Here is a 22305-nt window from a genome sequence, read left to right as displayed (position 1 = left end):
CCATGAATTCCCAAGAATGTCTGTTTTATCTAAGAACTTAATAGACTTCCAGTGAAACTGAAGCTGTGACTAAATTGGGCTTTCCCTCTATTGAAAAATTGACAAAGCCATGTTGTCTGTCCTACATGTCTAGGTAAAATATAGTTGTCCAGACTGCATTAAAAACTTTTTTAAAAATTTATTTTTTATTTTATTTTTTAATCCAAATTCAATTAACATATAATGTATTTTTGGTTTCAGAGGTAGAAGTCAGTGACTCATCAGTCTTACCCAGTGACTGCACTGAAAATCTTAAAGAAGAGTACTAATACACTGAATTTTTGTACAGGAAAGTGTTGGTTTATTTTGGCATAGAGTTATAACATAAGAAAGGGGATTAAGAATTATAAAAGAATCCACTGGACAATTAAGAGAGACTATAAAAATCTGTAATGTAGAAATACTGCAATCAAACTTTAGCCCCTTGAGCTTGATGAGTTGGTGCCTCAAAATTAAGGAGAATTTGGGAGAGTTGGTCAATACAACAGTTGGTATGTTGTAAGAAAATTCACACTTGGATGAAAGGGAGAGGTCCACTAGTAGAATTTGGACTGAGGCCAGAATATGCTCATAGTGTCAGTGGGACACTGATGGACTCATTAGAATAATGAGACCAAACTCAGTTGAGCAACATTAACCCCATTGCATGTGTCCTAAAGGTCAGCACAAAAAGGGTCCTCACAAAAAGAATCTATATCTGGGGGGCAGAGGTAAGCAGAGATGGTAGTCAGAGGGCAGGGAGCTCAACAGCAAGAGGAGGCACAGCACATGGGGCGGGGGCAGGTGGAGATGACACAGGTGGGGCGATAGCAGGTGGTGTGGCAGGAGACCTGGCCACAGACTGGGCGCAGGCAGCAGGAGGGGCAGCAGCAGGAGGGGCGGCAGCAGCTAGTGCCACAGCAGCTGGAGCCACCGCAGCTGGATCCACAGCAGGTGGGGCGACAGCAGCTGGAAATGCAGCAGCTAGGCCTGCAGCAGCTGGAGCCACAGCAGCTGGAACCACAGCAGGAGGGCTGGCAGCAGCTGGACACACAGCAGCTGGGGCGGCAGCAGGTGGTCCTGCAGCAGGTGGTCTGGCAGCAGGTGGGGCGGCAGCAGCTGGAGCCACAGCAGCTGGGCCTGCAGCAGCTGGAACCGCAGCAGGAGGGGCGGCAGCAGCTGGACACACAGCAGCTGGGGCAGCAGCAGGTGGTCCTGCAGCAGGTGGTCTGGCAGCAGCTGGGGTGGCAGCAGGCCTCCTGGCCACTGCTCTGGTTTGAGCAGACGGATCCACAACAGGAGTTGACCATGGTGTCAGTGGGAGGAGTGGGGTTCCACAAGTGGGTATAGGTGGGTTTCCACAAGAGTGGTTTCTTGAGTTTGAAAGTCTCCTCACCTCTGTCCCCTCTTATACTCTGCTGAGTAGCTGATGTTACCACAAGGAGCATTCTTGTTTTTCCTACCAGGAAGCAATTAGTGTTACAAGTTAATAATTATGTTTATTAGGTTAAATATGCTGTTATCTGAGAAAAGCATCATTTCCCTTTTCCTGCAGCATTGTGATTCACTGAACCACATTTGCATATTTTTCTGTATATTATATCTTATATGTTGGAACTGTCATATGATATTCTATTATTGACTTTTTCCATGTGTCCCATTTTTGTGTATGACTCCAGTGGTCATATTTTATTTTAATTCAAGTATAGTTAACATACAGTGTTACATTAGTTTCTGGTGTATGATACAGTGATTCAGCAGTTCCATACATCACCCAGTGCTCATTACAAATGCCCTCCTTAATTCCTATCACCTGTTTCACCTAGTGATGAGTTTTCTCCTATTTCCTTATCAGCACCCCACCTGACAGTAGCACTTTTCCACTTTGCCCTTCCCCCCAAAAGAGAGAGACTGTCGTTGTGATATAATCCTCAAAATATGATCAAGAATTTAATTCCTCTTTTTCCATGATCATATTTTGAGGATGGCTTTTATAGTGCCAAGTCTCTCTCTCAGTCTCTCTCTCTCTCTTTTGGTCAAAGTGGAAAAATGCATTCTAGTGTTAGGTGGAGTACTGATAAGGAAATAAGAGGAAAGACTCATCACTGGGGTTACTTGTCTACAAATAATGGGAGGACTGGACTGTATTTCCTGGATAATTGGAGAGTCAGGGTGTCACAGTGTCTAAACTCATTGTAATGAATCCTCCTCAAGTTATAGCTTTGACTCATTCCTTTTTGATGAAAGAACAATTTTCAGAAATGAACTTTTTCCTTTAGGAATCTTCACATATAGTATGGTAAAGGTGAGCAGGTTTGATCTTTCTTTTGATTGTCCAACATATGTAATAGATTCTGCATTATAAATAAAGTTTTATTTAAAGCATCTTTTTCTTGTGTTCTTTCCATAATTCAAATTCAAATCATTCTGCTTAAAGAAGATATAAACAGATAAGTTTTGCTGTTTGTATGGGCACTTAACTATGATATATTGAAAGACAAGATTTGGGCAAATATTCCAAGAATTTGTGTCAAAAACAAGCATTATGTATTTAAGGCTCATTTACCTACAGTGAGAAATGAGATATTACAGATACTGTTTATGAGTACTTGCCATGTGCCAGATAGTCTTCTGAATGCTTTGTAATTACTTTTTTGATTTTTCTTCTTAAAGAACCCATGAAGTACTCATTATTCTCTAAGAGTTCACATAGAGATGTGTTAGGTTGCTGAGTCTTATGAAGTGTATACCTTTGATTTTGCTATTAAATCTTAGAAAGTGCATTCTCCCACATCAAATCAGCAATTCCAGGGCACCTGGGTGGCTCAGTGGGTTAAAGACTCTGCCTTCAGCTCAGGTCATGGTTCCAGGATCCTGGGATTGAGGCCCCCATCAGACTCTCTGCTCAGCAGGGAGCCTGCTTCCCTTCCTCTCTCTGCCTGCCTCTCTGCCTGCTTGTGATCTTTGTCTGTCAAATAAATAAATAAAATCTTTTAAAAAATCAACAATTCCTTATTCTTTCTTTAAGTTCCAGCCCAGAGCGCTTCATCCTCTGTTATGTTTTCTTAGACATTTCTTCTTCTTTTCTAAACCTCATCTGTTCCTCCTTTATGTTTGATATCACATTGTGGAGCACTCAGATTCTGCACATCTACTGTAACCTGAATGTGATTGTCTGTCTCCAGCTGGATGGAGACATCTGAGGTGAATGCTTGAAACTTACAGTATTTTCATCATGCATGGAACAGAGCACATCTTCAGTGGCCTTTTTTTTTTTATTTTGCATCTTCTATATTTTAAAATTTAAACATCTTGAATATCATTTTTTCACATGTATTCCTCTCACCTTTCTTTTATATATATATATATATATATATATATATATATATATATATATATGTTTTTTTAAAAAAATAGTTTTTAGGAATCCCTTTTTAAAATTTAAATGTTGTTTTGCAATTATGGAAAGTATTTGTAGTCCCAAAATAAATTCAACAAATTGAGGCATGTTTAAGGAAGTCTTGTTATTTCTGTTCCTTCCTTCCCCCACAGAGAATCATTTTTATAATGTAAAAATTCCCCTCCCATGGCTATTTTTTAAAATTTTTTAAAAAGAATTTATTTATTTATTTGACAGACAGAGATACATGAGATACACTTTACTCCAACTTGCTTTGCTTCACTTAACAATTTATCCCAGAATTATGTTATTTCACAGTTGTATAGTTCAGATATTCTTCATTTCATTTTTAGCCACAAAGTGTCCTGTTCTGTTGCCATAATATGATTTATTTATCCAGCTCCTTATTTATGGACATTGGTGTTGTTTTCAGGCTTTCATGATTAAAATAGTATTGTGCACTTGAAAACAAGAGGTATCTTTTTTACCTTGAGGTTTGATTTGATCCGTATCTGCAAGATCTGCCTTATTAATTATGTGTAGTTATTTCCTATTCTTGTTAATTTTTCTTCGTATGGTTTTTCTTCATACAGTGTGTTAGTTTTTTTAAATATATGTTTTAAATTTTTTTTATGAACATATAATGTATTATTAGCCCCATGGTACATGTCTGTGAATCACCAGGTTCACACACTTCACAGCACTCACCATAGCACATACCCTCCCCAATGTCCATAACCCCACCACCCTCTCCCTACCCCCATCCTCCTATCAACCCTCAGTTTGTTTTGTGAGATTAAGATTCTCTTATGGTCTGTCTCCCTCCTGATCCCATCTTGTTTCATTTATTCTTTTCCTAACCCCCAAACCTGCCACATTGCATCTCCATTTGGGAGATCATATGATAGTTATCTTTCTCTTATTGACTTATTTTGCTAAGCATAATACCTTCTAGTTCCATCCACCTTGTTGCAAATGACAAGATTTCATTTCTTTTGATGGCTGCATAGTATTCCATTGTGTGTGTGTGTATATATATATATATATATATATATATATATATATATATATATATACATATATATACACCACCTCTTCTTTATCCATTCATCTTATAGCAGCAATGTCTACAGTAGCCAAACTATGTATGGAAAGAACCTAGATGTCCATCAACAGTGTGTTAGTTTTTGATTTTGGCTGTGTCTTTTAATTCTTGTAACACCTTCTGTTTCTGAAAGTTTAGCTTTGTTGTTATATCTTCATTGTAGCCTTTAACATCATGAAGTATCCCACTTTGTGTCCTATAATGCTTTTTGGTATAAATCTCACTTGTTTGGTATCAAAATTGTGACTTCTGCTTTCTTTTATTTGCATTTTCTATGATATGTCTTTATTCTTTTAACCTTCTGAAACCGATTGTTTTAGTTGTATCTCTTGTATACAGCAGTGTTGTGTTTTTATTTTTTAGCCAATCTGAAAATCTTTTTCTTTTTACAGGTGAGTTGAGCCTATTATGTGTATTGGTATGATCAATTGATCAATATGTTTAACTTTAGTTATGTAATTTTTATTATATATGTAGTTTATATATATATGTGTCATAATGAATAGTGATATACAATATATAATGAATAGTGTCCTACAACATATAGTGAATTATGCATATGTAATATAAGTATTAAATACCTACATCTCTACATCTTTCTCTCTCTATTTCTAATCCTTCACTGCTTTATTCTCTGTTTCTTTTTCAGTATGTTTTTGATATTTAGGAAGGTTTGTATTTTATACTAACAGTTACCTTTAAATGAACATTTGTATATAATACTCTATCAGACTAATTTGAGTTGAGTTTCATTCTTCTACATATAGCTGCCCAGTTTTCCCAGCACCATTTATTGAAGGGACTTTTTTTTTTTTAATTGTACTGTATCTATGTGGTCAATCTGTATCCATCACATTAATACTGCCTCTTGCCTGTTCATTATTCATTCTTAGTTCTGCAGATAATAAGTATGCATTTCACATGTATATTCAGCCCATAATATATTTATATATCTCCCTTTGCTAGTATTCATGAAGATTATCCCTCCCATACCTTCACTGATCTTGTTGGTTTAAAGCTCATTCACTAATAAATCCCTTAGAATATATCCACAGAAGGATTATTCCCTGAGCTCTCTCATGTTCACAGTAGTTTATTTGTAGCATGGAACTTGGTTTGTCTGGATATAAAATGCTGGGATCATGTTTTCTTTCCTTGTATGTCTTAAGAATGCTACTTTATTTATCTTCTGATGTGAAGTGTTGCCATCAAAATGCATGAATGCAATCTTGTTTCCTTTTCCTTTTAACTGACATGGGTATTTTGCCTAGATATTCAAATGTTTTTTTTCTTTGAAATCCAATAGTTTGGGATCATCATACTATAATACAACGTAATAAAATATATCATATATTATAAATTTATTATGTCTCAGTTTTTACCACCATGGCCTGATTTTTCCAGGTACACACAACTGTTCCTTTATTTGAATTATAATTCTTAGTATGTTTTATTGCTTTGTTTCTCCCTTTGGGATATCTATTACATATATTCTCTACTTTTTTTTTTTTTTTTTTGCAGTATGGGAACCCAGCCTTCTGTTAGTTCTCACCCCAAGTGAGCAACTGATGAATTAGCTCCATTCTTTTCTTCATCAGTGAATGTATCTCTCCTTCCCTCTCCTAACTTGAGCAACCTTACTGTGGCTCTATGGTTGAAGGGTGGGGTACATCATTAGTAAAACCGTCCTTTGGGAACTGTGTCTCCATATGTATCACAGATACTTTCATCTGAAGAGGGGCTTCAAAGCTCAGTCTTATTCATACAAGTAAAAGCACAGAGAAAAAATATTGTGTAGAAACCTGAGTGGACAAACGTATAGAAAAAACTTTACTATTTACTAAAAAAGTAACTCTACCAGAATATCTGCTCTATTACTGTAGAGAGCTTTCTGTGTGTTGGTCTCTGCATTTACTACAGTACTTTTAACTGTGCCTCCCATGTAATAAATGCTCAATAAATATTATTTGGTTGAATGAATGAAGAAATTGGCTTTTGGGAGGGTCAATGAAATGAGACGCACTTTACAGTGAAAACACTGGGTCCCCATTTTCCCATGGAAGCAATTGACAGGAACTTAGGAATACCCTCTTATGTGGTCATGCAGTCTATACATTGCTCCAGTTTCCACCAAACACTTGATCTTATTAAGGGCATGCTTTACTCATCTAGGCAAACTGCGTGTCCCTTGAATTCATAAGGATCTGAAACTTCTCTATCAAAAGGAAAAAAAAATGAGACTTGACTAAAGCCCTATCATAAACAGAGTCAGAATCAGTGAAAATTTAATTTGCTGCATGGGTGACACCAGTGTCATTGAGTACAAGTCCGAATACAAATTTGTAGACTCTGCTGAGCAATAGATTGCATAGCTATGGTGGCTGGTGTGATGCATTAAACATATATTGTGTTATTTTTGCTTTTATCTACCTACAGTCTTCCAAACTTCTAGTTTTCACTTTTTTGTTTATTTTCCTAGGACAGGTTCATAGTGTTAGGTGATTTGCCCATGAAATAAGGAGGCACATAGGAAAGATTCAGGCAGTGAATAATGGAAACTATTTATTGAGAAGTGACAAGACCATGTGTGTTTGCTGCAGGTGTAAGTCAAATACAGTTGCCTATGAGCTGAAGACAAAATCTTAAGGGAGCAGTAATCACACTGAATTGTTAATGCAGGGAATTGTAGCTTTATTTTGGTACAAAAATATATCAGGTTACAGTAAAAGCCTAGAAAAGGGAAGTTAGGAGAATGATTTCACCAATTGTGGAAGGGTAAAATTTGTTACTGTACAAGCAACTATAAGCCAGCTCCATGCCACATCCATCTTCTTCAACAGTGTGATTGGTTCCCCCATGGAATCAAGGCCCAATTCAGTTGAGCAGCATCATTTCCACTCCATGTGTTTAAAAAGCACAAAGGGAGGGTCTACAAATGTGGGACAGAGGTAAACAAAGTCGGTGGTCATCACAGGGAAGGGTCTCAGCAGCAAGAGGAGGCACAGCACATGGGGCGGGGGCAGGTGGAGATGACACAGGTGGGGCGATAGCAAGTGGTGTGGCAGGAGACCTGGCCACAGACTGGGCGCAGGCAGCAGGAGGGGCAGCAGCAGGAGGGGCGGCAGCAGCTGGAGCCACCGCAGCTGGAGCCACAGCAGGAGGGGCGGCAGCAGCTAGAAATGCAGCAGGAGGGGCGGCAGCAGCTAGTGCCACAGCAGCTGGAGCCACCGCAGCTGGATCCACAGCAGGTGGGGCGACAGCAGCTGGAAATGCAGCAGCTAGGCCTGCAGCAGCTGGAGCCACAGCAGCTGGAACCACAGCAGGAGGGCTGGCAGCAGGTGGACACACAGCAGCTGGGGCGGCAGCAGGTGGTCCTGCAGCAGGTGGTCTGGCAGCAGCTGGGGCAGCAACAGGTCTCCTTGCCACAGCCCTGTTCAGAGCAGACGGAGCCACAACAGGAGTTGACCATGATGTCAGAGGGTGGAGGTGCTGGTATTAGGAAGAGAGTGAGCTTAGTGAATTTGAAAATCCCTGTGCTGCTTGTCCTCTTTTATACTCTGCTGAAGCTGCTGTGTTTTTATCCTGGACCATTTCCTAGTTTTCTTTTCCTGAGGAAGTATTAGTCATTAAATTAAATCACTGTGTTTTTCTGGTTAAATATTTTCAGATGAGGAAAAATAAGATATCCTTTTCTGGGTATGTTAAGGTTTCCAATCTGGTTATTCTCAAAATTGTCTTTTCTATTTTCTTGTTTGTCAAAAGGGCCCATCGCATGGGTTCCATCATTGAGGTTTACCTGTGATCTGGGTATCACTCCATGATGTTGTTTGGACAAATTATCCACATCTTTTTGATGTCAAAAGAGAGGTAGAGAAGTGAGTTGGGGGAAATTGGAGGGGGAGATGAACCATGAGAGGCTGTGGACTCTTAGAAACAAACGGAGGGTTTTGGAAGGAAGAGGGGGTGGGAGGTTGGGTGAACCTGATGGTGGGCTTTATGGAGGGCATGTATTGCATGTAACACTGGGTGTGGTGCATAAAGAATGAATTCTGGAACACTGAAAAGAAATTTAAATAAGTAAATAAATAAATATTTAAAAATTTGCTAGAAAAAAGAAAGAGAGAGGTAGAATTATAGTAGTGGATAGAAAAAAGTTCATCTTTATGAGATACCTGTGGGCTATGAGGAAGATAGACCCTATCAGTGAGTCATAAATTCTCATCAGAGAATGGACTCTGGCTGTTTCAAAGTATGTGCAAGGTATTACTTCCTGTGTTCAATTTGAAACCGTTACCAAGAACTCGTTGTTTGTAAATATTAAAAAATGTTTGGAGCTTCTTTGAAGGGACTCTCACTGGTCCACTATGGGACAACTTGAATAGCAAAATGAATAGCAATAGTAATGGATTTTAATCCATTAAAAAAACTCCCACAAGTCCATATTGAGACTAATTAAAGAAATGAAAAGAAAGATGAGGAAGTTATCCATGGTAGTAGAATGTCAACTAATAAATGTAGAAGGAAAAACTGAGTTTAAAAAAAATCACCATTTACCCCTTATAATAAAACTTGATTCAGGTAAATATCATCAGTGGAGGCTACAGCTAATAGGTGAGTTTGTTGGGGGACAAGATATTTGGACATTTAAAAAATATTTCCTCATTGGTCATTTATTAATTTCAAAGGGGAAAATGCTAACTTTACTGTGGAGAAACTTGAGAAGAAAAGCTTAACCATGGGATCAATGTTAGCATTGTTAATAATAAGACAAATGGACATGTGTCTGCCTAAGTCACACACTGAAAGGACACATCATGTATGTAGTATTCCTGTCAAAATGCATCACCCAAATGTTCTTGGAATCGTCAGAAACAAAAGCAAAAATCATACTACACAGAAATAACTGCTATGAAAGAAAAACTCGAAATTAAAGACACAGTAAGCCCAAGGAAAAGAAACCACACACAGGTTGCATGGGATGTCCACAGGAGAAATGTTACAAAGTATGCAAGAGGGAAAAATATTACAAAGTATACAAGAGGGTATTCCACCATGAGTAGCATAGTCCATTCAAGAAAAGAAAATGTAACCTCAAGAATTTAGATAATTGAAGATTATGAAGACTATAAATAAATTGGAGTTCAAAGAGGTTCTTAAATCTATGGTTTGATGTTTCCATTACTTTTGTTAAATTGCTCATCATCCATCTATCTCTTTGTTTATAGCTTCTTTCCTGTTCTCTTTTCCTGGGACTCAAATTTATGTGTACATTTGATCTTCTTTCATTTTGTTCCATGTGTACCTCATGCTCTTGTCTGTATTTTTCCAACCTTTTTTCTTTTTGTATTTTAGTGTGGATATTTTCTATTTCCAGTGTGCTCTTTCTTCTGTCCAATCTGCTAAACCCCTTTATTGAGTTCTGAGTTTCAGGTTTTTAATTTTTTAATTCTAGGATTTTCACTAGACTTTTCATTTTTGTTTTTATTTTTGTTTTTACATATTTTGGTTCTCTGATAAAATTTGCCATTTTTTCATCTATTACTTTAAATATATTAATCATAGTTATTTTAAAGTTAGTTTTGATTATTTACATGGATCATTTCTGAGTATATTTCTACTCTCTTTTCCTTGGTTTTATTTATTTTTATTTATTTATTTTTTATTAATTTATTTATTTTCAGCATAACAGTAGTCATTATTTTTTCACCACACCCAGTGCTCCATGCAATCCGTGCCCTCTATAATACCGACCATCTGGTACCCCAACCTCTGGCATATCTATTTTTAATTGAATACCAGACATTTTACATGAAAAACTGGAGAGGCCTAAGGCGACTTTATCTTCCAATGTAAAGGATTTAATTTTCTTCTAAGACTATGGGACGCTCAATCCTGCTTGCATAGATCAATTCCCAGTGTTTAAAATCAATTATTCTCTTAACTTTATCCAGTTCTTATAGTTATCCTCATTGAGAGGTTCAGTCTGATACCAGCTACTTTGTCATAGCTGGATGTAGAATTCTGTCCTTTGATTTTTTTTTTTTTTTCAAGTTGCCACTCTTTTTTGGACACTGTGCTCTATTACTTGCCTTCCCTCTGACTATTCCTTTCCAGTGCCTGTGTTTGCTCTTGCACTTCCTTCAGTTTTCCCATGGCCCAAGTCATAGATGTCTGCTCTGTAGACATTTCCTATGACCCAGGAAATCACCTGCAGGCTCGAAGCATTGAAACCCGTTTTCAGATTTGTGAGTACCTCTCTTACATACTGTAGTTGGCAAGCTCTACGGTGACTGCTGGTACTCACGTCCTTGTGTGATCCCTTCCCCTTGAGTGTGAGCTAGACATGGTGATTCATTTGGAAAATAATGGAATTTAGCAGTACTGAGAATATGTCACTCTCAAGATTAGGTTATTACAAGCTTGTGGCTTCCATCTTGGGTTTTCTTGTTACTTTTCTCACTTTCTTAGATTACTTGCTCTGGGGGGAGCCAGATGGCATGGTGCCTGAACAGCCCACGTGGTGAGTGAGGAACTGGTCTCCTTCCAGCAACCATGTGAGTGAGCCTGGAAGTAGATTTTTCTGCCTCCATAGGAATATAGCCCTGGTCATTGGACTTGCCGGCACTTTTGGATTGCTAACCCCCAGAAAATATGTGAGATAATAAATGTTGTTTTAAGCTGCCAGATTTTAGGATAACTTGTTACACAACAAGTGTAGATAACTAATATGCAAACCAAGTCCATGTGTGTGAAATTCTGGATTTTCCATTAAATCCAGGGTGGGGATTTTTTTTGTTGTTGTTATTGTTTTCTTTCCAATTCTTCCACTTACAGTCTTTTTCTTTAAGATTTTCTTTATTGTTAAAGAAAAAGTACTAATAAAGCCTCTCCCTCTCAAAAAAAAAAAACAAAAAAAACCCCCAAAAACCAACCCAAATTTTTATGCTTAAGCCAACTGATGGTGCAACTAATTTTCATCTACCATCTCAGATCTATTAGGAATTTTGTAACTTGAGTGGAGTTGAGAGATAATGTCTCCAGGCAAGTTAAATTAATTTATGGAGTTAAACACAATCATGACTCAGTCCCACTGTATTACTTATTAGCTTTGCAACTCTCAGAATATGCATTTAGTACAAAGCTTGCTAAATCTTTCTTCTGCTTTCACTAGCATGAGTTTATCAGAAATTAATTTTTAATTTTTTTTTTTTAAACTGGGATAGAGTCCATAAGGATTTGGGAGTATTCTGGGCTTACGAAGAACCAAACTGGTGCATTGATTGATTTCTTGTCAGTCTCACACTCCTCATAATATTTGTTGACAAAGTGCTCCTAAACATGGCTATAAGTACACATCCCAGATAAGTCATTAAGATAGGGAAATATTAAAATTTGAGTACTTCCCATTTTCTGATATCCTCCAACTACTCAGGGTGGTTGATTTTCCTGAAAGATCATTATTTTGTTGTTAATTGTTGGAGATGAAGTTAGAGAAGTTGAGAGGGTAATAAATTGGATTACATAGGAGATGGATAGACCATAAGGAAAACCTTGGACCCCCTGGTTTTCCAAGAAAACCAGACAAGGGAAGAACAAGGGAGATGGGGAAAGGAAGGGAGACAGAGGGATGAGACATCTATCAGGAGTGGAATTGTAGGGCAAAGTAGGCTTTCAGAAATATTGAAGAAAGGCTTGCTGTGCTATACAACTCTGCTCCTCCATACCTCCAAATTTTTTACATAAAAATCTTTATGATTCTTCAGTGCTTTTGGACATTCTGTATATTGTTATTTCTGTGTTGGTTGGTTGGTTGGTTTTTAATGCCACACTCCACGTTCAGATTTTCCTGAAGGTGAGAACAGGGACTAGAAAACCTGATAGAGTAGCATGTTGGCTATAATTTCCCAGGAAATGAGGACACTGCCAAACAGCAGACACAAGAACATTGTATTTCTAGGCCAAGAAAGTGGATCTTTATTCAAAAGTAGTAATAAGATATGGAAATCTTCCTATAAAAGGACACAGACTTTTGGATTTGAGGCTATGACAACAGTGCCCTTGAAGGCTCTGCTGGAATTTCTGTGTTTGGGGCAGGGTGCCCAGAAATCAAAAGTTCAGAAATAGAATTTGGGCAATTCTAGTAATTTCTTTCTATGAATATCATCTAATTTCATATTCTGGGCCCACTTGAGGAAAAGGTGAGAGTTTGGCCTGAGGCTGGGATGTAGACACATAGTTGCTGGGAGTGGCCACCTCCCAGCATATGGTGTATGGAGTCTGTTGCTATGATGAACCCAATGAAGGGAGAGGGTGGGTTCAGGGAAGGGGCTCAGCAGCAGGAGGAGGCACAGCACATGGGGCGGGGGCAGGTGGAGATAACACAGGTGGGGCGATAGCAAGTGGTGTGGCAGGAGACCTGGCCACAGACTGGGCGCAGGCAGCAGGAGGGGCAGCAGCAACTGGAGCCATCACAGCTGGATCCACAGCAGGAGGGGCGGCAGCAGCTAGAAATGCAGCAGGAGGGGCGGCAGCAGCTAGAGCCACAGCCGCTGGATCCACAGCAGGAGGGGCGGCAGCAGCTAGAAATGCAGCAGGGGGGGTGGCAGCAGCTGGAGCCACAGCAGCTGGAACCACAGCAGGAGGGCTGGCAGCAGCTGGACACACAGCAGGTAGGGCGGCAGCAGGTGGTCCTGCAGCAGGTGGTCTGGGAGCAGGTGGGGCGGCAGCAGCTAGAGGTGCAGCAGCTGGGCCTGCAGCAGCTGGAACCACAGCTGGAAGGGCAGCAGCATGTCTCCTGGCAGAGGTCGTGACCGCAGCCCTGGCCAGAGCAGACAGAGTCACAAGAAGAATTAACCATGGTTTCAGATGGTGGAAGTTGTGGGTGTGTTTCTAAGAGAGTGAGTTTGGAGGTGTCCTTGCCACATGGCTCCTTTTATACCCTGCTGAGGGACCTCTGTGATTATGAAAAGACAATTTCCTTCATTTTGTTTATATGACTACAAATGCAGTTAGTAAATTAGATCATTATATTTTTCTAGTAAAAACTCCCCATGAATAGAAAATAGTTATTTCCCTTTTCTCAAGTTCCCCAGGGTTTTCATGTGAATCACTTCTTATTTACTCCTTTGTTTTCAGTGTCACAAGCCTTTAATCTCTGGGTATCATGTGACACAGGTAGGTTCCTGTCTTTTCTCTGTTTCTCATATTGCAATGATTTTGGAAGAACTTCCGATGGAGAAGAATCTTTAGTGGAAAATTAATATTTCAATAGATGGAATGTTGGTAGAAAACTTGACCATTCTCTTACACTGTACACAAAGACAAAATGGATAAAAGACCTCAATGTGAGACAGGAATCCATCAGAATCGTAGAGGAGAACATAGGCAGTAATCTCTTCGATATCAGCCACAACAACTTCTTTCAAGATATGTCTCCAAAGACAAAGGAAACAAAAGTGAAAATGAACTTTTGGGACTTCATCAAAATCAAAAGCTTCTGCACAGCAAAGAAAACAGTCAAGAAAACAAAGAGGCAACCCATGGAATGGGAGAAGATACTTGCAAATGACAGTACAGACAAAAGTTTGATATCCAGGATCTATAATGAACTCCTCAAACTCAACACACACAAAACAGACAATCATATCAAAAAATGCACAGAAGATATGGTAGAAAAAAAGGAAGCTAGCTCCTTCTTTTTGAGGGTAAGAGGAGACTTATGATTCATTGTGTATATTCTGGTGGTCATTGGGTTAATGAAATTCCTACAACATTCCAAGCTGTGTTCTCATCACTCTGATGTACTTTGAAACCGTTAGCAGCAACTCAGGATTTTTAAATAACAGAGTCATCTGGGATTGATCTGTGTTGATTTTCAGAATTGTCTTCTGGTCTGGGCTAGCATAATTGGGCTGATAGTTTTTGATCTGTCTTTTGAAATGTCAAAATACACCCTGGTTATACTTTATGACATTTTTATTTAAAAATCTTCAAATATTCTAACCTAAAATATCTGTTAGTTTTTGTGGTATCATTTATGTTTTAAGATTTTCTTGGAAACATGAAGGGGAATATAAATATTTTTGTTCTTGCATGTACTTACATAGTAATTACAGCCATAAAGAGTTTTATAATCAAGGCCACATCTGGTTCACTCCTAAGAGGTATTCTTAAGTGCCACAGGTATTTAGGGAATAAAATATTCAAGGAAAGAGTGAGTTACATTCATGATAGTCCCTCTTCCTGCAAAGTCTCTTGTGAGCTCAGTGTTTTCCTAGTTATTTTTCCCATTGAGTTCAAATGCCACCTTCCTCCTGTATCTTCCTTGGCACGACACAAAGTGAAGTCTTTGCTCCATTGCAGTTTGGTTGTTCTTTGTATATACATAGGTTCCATCATATCATTTTCTACCAGAAATGCATTTATGTTTCTGGTTACCTCTAGAATATAAACTCCATTAGGGCAAGGACTATGCTTTGCTCATTTTTGTATCCCCAGAGCCTGAAATAGGATGATTTTGATAAAGGAGATCTCTGTTTAATGAGCATAGATGTTGTCTCAGCCATGAGAGAAGATGCATTGACCTTTTGTTGTTTAAGAGAAAGAACAACAGTTGAGAAGGGGCATAACTCTGGCTTGTGATGGTGAGAGGGAAGTGTCTGGAGGGTATACTTTAAGAAGTAGTGAGAGATAAATTGAGATTGCTAGAATGAGGGAGAGAGTGTGTAGAGAGAGTGAGGGAGAGAGTGTTAAATTTCAGGAAAAATGGTGGGTCTATTAAAAGCCATTAGGCAGGAATGCAATATATACATGTCATATATAGTTTACTTTAAGTTTTTGATTTGCCATTAGAAATGCCAAAATACACTTGGCTTTCTGGGGAGAGATGCTAAGGTTGAAGTGGAGAACGGTGAGTGGAGTGCTTATAGCTTCCGGTGATGATAATGAGCATAATAGAGTCACTTCAAAGGAAACGCTTGAACCAAATTGAAGATAGAGGTATAAGGAAGGTTTTTCATAAAACTTATAAAACATACTCCACCCATTTTTATGTATTTTATAACTCTCCATGTATACAATGCATGCCTTTTCCTCGTAAAAGCCAGTAATTTGAAGTTTTAAGGGATACATAAATTAGAAAGCATTTATGTGCTAAAAAAGAACTGGAGCCATTTAGAGATAAGGAAGAGATAGTTGGCATAATTAAACACTGATTATACCTGTTCTTTTAAGGAGCCTACACAAAATGAAAACACAATGGATTGTGGAATTCTTGTCCTTCTTTGCTTCCTTCTCCAGGCTCTGAGTATTACCTGCTGAGTACTTTGCTAGATGCTGCAGTAACACAACACCCAGCACGTTATGCAGTTGTTTCAATGGTTTATACAGATTAGCGCATTTGCCAGTACTAACTGCCCAGTGCAGTTAGCTTCACTATAATCTCCCCTTTACAGATGAGGAAACTGAGGCACAGGGAGAATTAAAATCAATAAATAGGAAACTGATTTGTTTCCAGGCAGCCCAGCACTGGAGTCCACATTTTTAAGCTCTGTATACTCTGCCTCTGAAAAGTCAGATGGGAAAGAAATTGTCTTTACCTTCATGTTACCCTAGGTTAATAATGCACTGTACATTATTAACATACAAATAAGCATGAAACTTACATAGAGTCGTTTGAAACCCCACTGTCAGCAAATATCTATGGACATGTATTCTGGGGGATTTCAGATTCTGTTTCATGGGCCTAAGGGTCTAAGAGCCCCCTGATGTTCACTATTCATATAATATTTTTCTGTTTCTTTTTGGAATTAGCTGTGACCATCATGCATTTTTCTAAATAATTCAAACTAAAATCTGTAGTCCCTTCCAGATGATGTTATTTATATTGTAATAAAGGAGACCATGTAATACTTGAACAGTTCCCTTGGAATTTATCTCTATACCCCAAACATGCTTGCTGATTATTTAATTCTTCTCTTAGATAGTAGGGAAAGTGCATACCCAGGAAAGCTGCCTCAAACGAGGCAACTGAATTATGATTTGATGCCACAATGGTGCCTACCATTTTCCCCTGGGGGATGGAAAACTTTCCCCCAACCCCAAGTCTTCGCACTGTTTGAATCAGGCCTCTAGTCATAACCACTGAGCTGGGCTGTGTGTTGTAGCTCTGTGTCCACCCCTCTATCCATATAAGCTTTGGCAAGACCAGCATTGCTAAGACATGAAAAGAAATCTCCTTTAGAAGGAATGTAGCAAAAGTTCAAAGGTTGCTTAGCATTGTCTTGGATAGGGAAGAAGTAGAGGGTGAAAACCAAAAGAACGAGTCTCTGGTGAAATATTTTTATATTTTGCATCTTTTATATTTTAAAATTTAAACATCTTGAATATCATTTTTTCACATGTATTCCTCTCACCTTTCTTCAACAGGCACCTAGGTTCCCCCCCTTGAAGGCAACCAGAGCTCCCAGTTTTTTGTTACTCATTCTGACGATATTTAACACATAAGGAATAAGAATGTTTATTCATTTTTTTCATCTATACAAATGGTAGTACATCAGTCATGATCTTCCTGCTTTGTTTTTTCACATGAAGTGTTCAGGTAGTATATAGATCACTTTGCCATTCTTTCTTTCTTTTTAAATATTTTTTATTTTTTTAATGTATTTTTTGTATATTGTATTTTTTGTAATGTATTTTTTAATTTTATTTTTTTAATATAATGTATTATTAGCCCCAGGGTACAGGTCTGTGAATCACCAGGTTTATACACTTCACAGCACTCACCATAGCACATATCCTCCTCAATGTCCATAACCCCACTACTCTCTCCCTGCCCCCTTCCACACTCCCCAGCATCCTCAGTTTGTTTTGTGAGATTAAGAGTCTCTTATGATTTGTTTCCCTCCCGATCCCATCTGGTTTCATTTATTCTTTTCCTACCCCCAACCCTCCCATGTTGCATCTCCACTTCCTCATATCAGGGAGATCATATGATAGTTGTCTTTCTCTGATTGACTAATTTTGCTAAGCATAATATCCTGTAGTTCCATCCACATTGTCTCAAATGGCAGGATTTCATTTCTTTTGATGGCTGCATAGTATTCCATTGTGTGTGTGTGTGTGTGTGTGTGTGTGTGTGTGTGTGTGTGTGTGTATCACATCTTCTTTATCCATTCGTCTGTTGATGGACATCTAGGTTCTTTCCATAGTTTGGCTATTGTGGACATTGCTGCTATAAACATTCAGGTGCACGTGTCCCTTGGGATCACTGTATTTGTATCTTTAGGGTAAATACCCAGTAGTGCAATTGCTGGGTCCTAGGGTAGCTCTATTTTCAGCTTTTTGAGGAAACTCCATGCTGTTTTCCAGAGTGGCTGCACCAGCTTGCATTCCCACCAACAATGTAAGAGGGTTCCCTTTTCTTCGCATCTTCACCAGCATCTGTCATTCCTGACTTGTTAATTTTAGCCATTCTGACTGGTGGGAGGTGATATCTCATTGTGGTTTTGATTTGTATTTCGCTGATGCTTAGTGATGTGGAGCACTTTTTCATGTGTCTGTTGGCCATATGGATGTCTTTCTTGAAGAAGTGTCTGTTCATGCCCTCTGCCCATTTCTTTATTGGATTATTTGTTCTTTGGGTGTTAAGTTTGCTAAGCTCTTTGTAGATTTTGGATACTAGCCCTTTATCTGATTATGTCGTTTGCAAATATCTTCTCCCATTCTGTCAGTTGTCTTTTGGTTTTGTTATGGTAGCATTGTATTTCATTTATGAAGGTATTATAATTTATTAAATCAGTTTTCCACTGCTGGATATTTATTTTGCTTTTAGTCTTTTGAGATTATGTATGATACTGCAATGAATAAGCCTGTTCATACATAATTTCACATGTGTGAGTGTTTTCTGTAGAATAAATTCCTTCAGAAATAGAGTAGCTGGATCAAAGAGTATACATTTGTTCATAATATTTATTAGATAATGCCAGCTTCACCTTCCATAGAGATTATAGCATTTTACACATCTACCAGCAATATGTGAATGTTTAGTCTTTCCCCAATTTTATTAATGCGGTGATGCACAGGATACACAAATACATAAATACATACATAGCAATATGTATCTATGTATATAGACACCTGTGTATTTATCTTTAATCTTGGTCAGTATGATAGGTGAAAAAGTTTCTCTAGGTTTTTTTTTCTTTTTCAAATTTTAATTTAAATTCTAGTTAGTTAACATATAGTTTAATACTGGTTTCAGGAGTAGAATTTAATGATTCATTACTTACATATAATACCCAGTGGTCATCCCAAGTGCCCTCCTAAATACCCATCACCAATTTAGCCCATCCCCCACCCACCTCCCCTCCCTATGTGATTTTTTAAAAATTTCTTGTTATTAACATATAATGTATTATTAACCCCAGGGGTACAGGTCTGTGAATCAGCAGGTTTATACACTTCACAGCACTCTATGTGATTTCTTTTTAAAAAGATTTTATTTATTTATTTGACAGCGAGAGAGACAGTAAGAGAGGGAACACAAGCAGTGGGAGTAGGAGAGGGAGAAGCAGGCTCTCTGTGGAGCAGGGAGCCTGACGCAGGGCTCTATCCCAGGACCCTCGGATCATGACCTGAGCTGAAGACAGGTGCTTAACATGACTGAGCCACCCAGGTGCCCGTCTCTATGTGATTTTTCATTTGTATTTCCCTTATTGTAAGTGGGATTGAGCAGCTCTTCAGATGTTTAAGGCTATTGGTATTTCCTTTTCTTTTTTTAAAAATTAATTAATTAATTAATTAGACAGAGATCACAAGTAGGCAGAGAGGCAGGCAGAGAGAGAGAGAGAGGGAGAAGCAGACTCCCTGCTGAGCACAGAGCCCGATGCCATGCTTGATCCCAGGACCCTGAGATCATGACCTGAGCTGAAGGCAGAGGCTTTAACCTACTGAGCCACCCAGGTGCCACGGTATCTCCTTTTCTATAAGAAAAAAATATAGAAATCATGTAGAAAAATCATAGAAAATTTTCTGTATTGTCTATATTTATGTTTTTATGTTTTTCTACTGTGGTTAGCCTTTATACATTGATTTTATGTAATATGAATTTCACATATTTTTCCTAGTTTGTCTTTCTTCTTTGACTTTGCTTATGTCATTTTTGCCATGCAGCTGTTTACTTTTGATATAGTCAAATTTATTAATCTCTTCTTTTATGACTTCTGGGTTGGTGTCATACTTTGAAAGACTGTTCCAGTTATAACTTTGAATAAACATTGCTTTATAATTTCTTCTGTTCAAAGTTTCATGTTTTATATTTTCAAATATTTAATCCATCAGGATACCAAGATATGAGGTTTAAATGTTTTTAAATCTGATGTGACCATAACTTAGCACCACTTACTAAGCAATGCATTTTTCCCCCTTCTGATTTAAGATACCACCTTTTCATATACTAAATCTCCTTATGTATTTGGGTCTATTTCTGGACTTGCTTTTTCAAATTCATTGATGATTTTTCACTCATGAATGCCACAATTATCAATATATAGTACTAACTTGCTATTAATGGTTATCAAGTCCAAGCCTACCTCACTAGATTATGGCAATGTGCTTGTGAACACAAACATCTGTGTAGCCAAACCATAAATCTATACTTGATTCTCTGCCATACATGGCAGAAGCTGAAACTGGCATGGAAAAGAATGCAGTAGGCAAGTCTGGAATGGCATATAAGTCTGGCTAAGCTTGTTGTGCCTCCTATAAAGTTCTGATAAATTAGTTACAACAGAAGCAACTGGGGGAAAGAGCTGTTTAATCACCAGGAGTCTGTTGTTAATCTCCAGGAACTGTCTTCCCATACACAGGACTGTTAAAAGTGTTTGTGGGGATTACAAGGCTCCCTTCAGCTATCACCTTCATCAGAGCAGCCTGAACTGGAATTCAGTATGCTTAGAGTTTACTACCTATGAGGGCTTGAGCAATTCCAGTGGTACATATTTAACAAAGACAAATAAAACTGGATGAAAGACAGACTTAGTCCATGCTCTATTCACTTTAAATCTATCACAGCTCTGTGTTCAGTAAAGTTGGTGGGACCACAACCACACTTTCCCATTCATAACTGTTTCTACCTTGGTTTTCTCTGCTGCGGTATCTCTGGTATTACTTCTGGATTTTTTTTTAGAGCAATGCAACTCTCTCTCATGGAAATTACTGAACATTGAGTGCCTCTCTGTAGTAATCCTAAGAAGTTTGGCATGCTGCCTTTGACTACTTCACCCAAATCCTTGCATAGGTCTTCAGGCATAGGGTACTGCTCCTTGCTATTATGAGCCCTGTGTATTAAGTTATTCCTTGTTGCTTTCCCTAAAAGTTCTGTCCACACTTTTGTAAATACTCCTTTTATTACACAGATTCAGACTGCTATCTTGTTCCTGCTGTGACGCAGTTCTTGTTATAAAAACAGGAATTTTTAAGCCTCCTATACTTAAGTGCTGAAAAGGCAGTATAAAACTTACACTCTTTGATTCAGGTCTACTAATTTAGCATAACATTAAAACAAGAGCCTGCATCCTATAATTAGTAGTTATCAAAGAGGAACATATGGGAGGATAAAAGATTTGTTAATTCTGGTGTGTGAATAGACAGGGCTGTATTCTGTAGAACATTCCAGAGTAAGTTGAAGCTGAAAATGTTTACCAGACATTTCTATGATATGCAAAGAATGTGATATGTAACCTGTGTTGGGGTGAACCCCATTTTATATAAACTCCTATCTGGTTTGTCTCTTACTACTTCTCTTTTAATGTTAGAGATAATAACCCTCAATTGTGCTTGTTAAATTTTTGGGAAATATAACTCAGCTAATAGATGAAACTGATATATGTACAATTTGAATTTAAAATGTTTTTGCTGTACTTCAGAACCAAAATGTATACACCCTTATCTTTCTATAAACATTATATTGTTATATATATCGTGACACATTTTATTACCTAAGGAGGATCATTCTTACCTGAGTCTGGATGCTAAGAAAACTGAGTCTCAAAGAAATATCCTGTAAATATTCTTTTAAGTAAAACCAGGCAAGGTAATAAAGGGCCAAAGTGGGAGGGAAAAAACCGTCAAGAAGATGAGAATCTTCGGGAACATGAGAATTTTCATGAGACTCAAAAAATATGGAGTTTTGCTGTGAATTGTGTAAGACTGATGATTCACAGACCTGTACCCCTGAAACAAATAGTACATTATATGTTAATAAAAAATACAGAGTTTTGGTCTAGAAATTCTAAAATTTTGAGCATCTGTTAATGAAACGTTTTTAAATTTTTATGGAAAAGTTGCCATGGACTTCATAGATTTTCAGAAATTTGGATTTAGAAGGTATAATTAATATTCTAAAAGAGAGTTTTTATGCTTAGAGAGGAGAGGAGAAAGTGTCTGAGCTAGGTAGAACACCTGATATTTTCACAACCAATAAAGGAACTTACTAGAAGTCAAAATATAGTCAGGTGAAATTTACGTGACTTTATGATGTCATCTAACATACTTTTTTAAAAGGGACATTTGGGACATATACTAAAACTTAATTTTGAGGTATAAAGGATCGTGAAACAATTATGTAAACTTTCTTTGCTGTTTTATCAAAGACAGTAACAGTACTATCCTATGATAGTGTTCTAGTCCAGGGTAGTGTTTCAAGAAAAATAACCAAAAAGAATATTTGTTGAGAGCTTACATTATGTGTCCTATTCTGTGCTAACTGTATTACTGGATTATG

At 38.0% G+C, this 22305-nt stretch overlaps 3 protein-coding genes across 4 annotated transcripts; all 3 read right to left on the bottom strand.

Annotated features, from left to right (window-relative positions):
* Positions 1-782: 782 nt before the first annotated feature.
* On the bottom strand, positions 783-1328 carry LOC132003322 (keratin-associated protein 4-6-like). 2 transcript variants are annotated; one of them, XM_059378678.1, is made up of 2 exons: positions 979-1328; positions 783-858 (listed from the first exon to the last, which is right to left on the bottom strand). In XM_059378678.1, exons 1-2 carry the CDS (start codon positions 1326-1328, stop codon positions 783-785), a joined length of 426 nt encoding a protein of 141 aa, XP_059234661.1. The 2 variants fall into 2 exon arrangements, with proteins under 2 accessions (XP_059234661.1, XP_059234660.1); XM_059378677.1 differs by having other exon boundaries at positions 783-1328.
* Positions 1329-7506: 6178 nt separating this feature from the next.
* Positions 7507-7992, bottom strand: LOC132003340 (keratin-associated protein 4-12-like). Its single transcript, XM_059378717.1, has one exon. It carries the CDS (start codon positions 7990-7992, stop codon positions 7507-7509), a length of 486 nt encoding a protein of 161 aa, XP_059234700.1.
* A 4860-nt stretch (positions 7993-12852) lies between these two features.
* LOC132003380 (keratin-associated protein 4-8-like) lies at positions 12853-13380 on the bottom strand. Its single transcript, XM_059378785.1, has one exon. It carries the CDS (start codon positions 13378-13380, stop codon positions 12853-12855), a length of 528 nt encoding a protein of 175 aa, XP_059234768.1.
* Between the last annotated feature and the right edge of the window lie 8925 nt (positions 13381-22305).

The sequence above is a fragment of the Mustela nigripes genome, chromosome 16, assembly GCF_022355385.1.
Source record: "Mustela nigripes isolate SB6536 chromosome 16, MUSNIG.SB6536, whole genome shotgun sequence".
NCBI lineage: Eukaryota > Metazoa > Chordata > Mammalia > Carnivora > Mustelidae > Mustela > Mustela nigripes.
Note: the sequence above shows the minus strand (reverse complement) of the source record. Positions and strands in the feature narration are given on the sequence as shown.

Coding starts and splice junctions, on each gene's coding strand:
- LOC132003322 (XM_059378677.1), bottom strand. CDS start 1,328: ATGGTCAACTCCTGTTGTGGATCCGTCTGCTCAAACCAGAGCAGTGGC.
- LOC132003340 (XM_059378717.1), bottom strand. CDS start 7,992: ATGGTCAACTCCTGTTGTGGCTCCGTCTGCTCTGAACAGGGCTGTGGC.
- LOC132003380 (XM_059378785.1), bottom strand. CDS start 13,380: ATGGTTAATTCTTCTTGTGACTCTGTCTGCTCTGGCCAGGGCTGCGGT.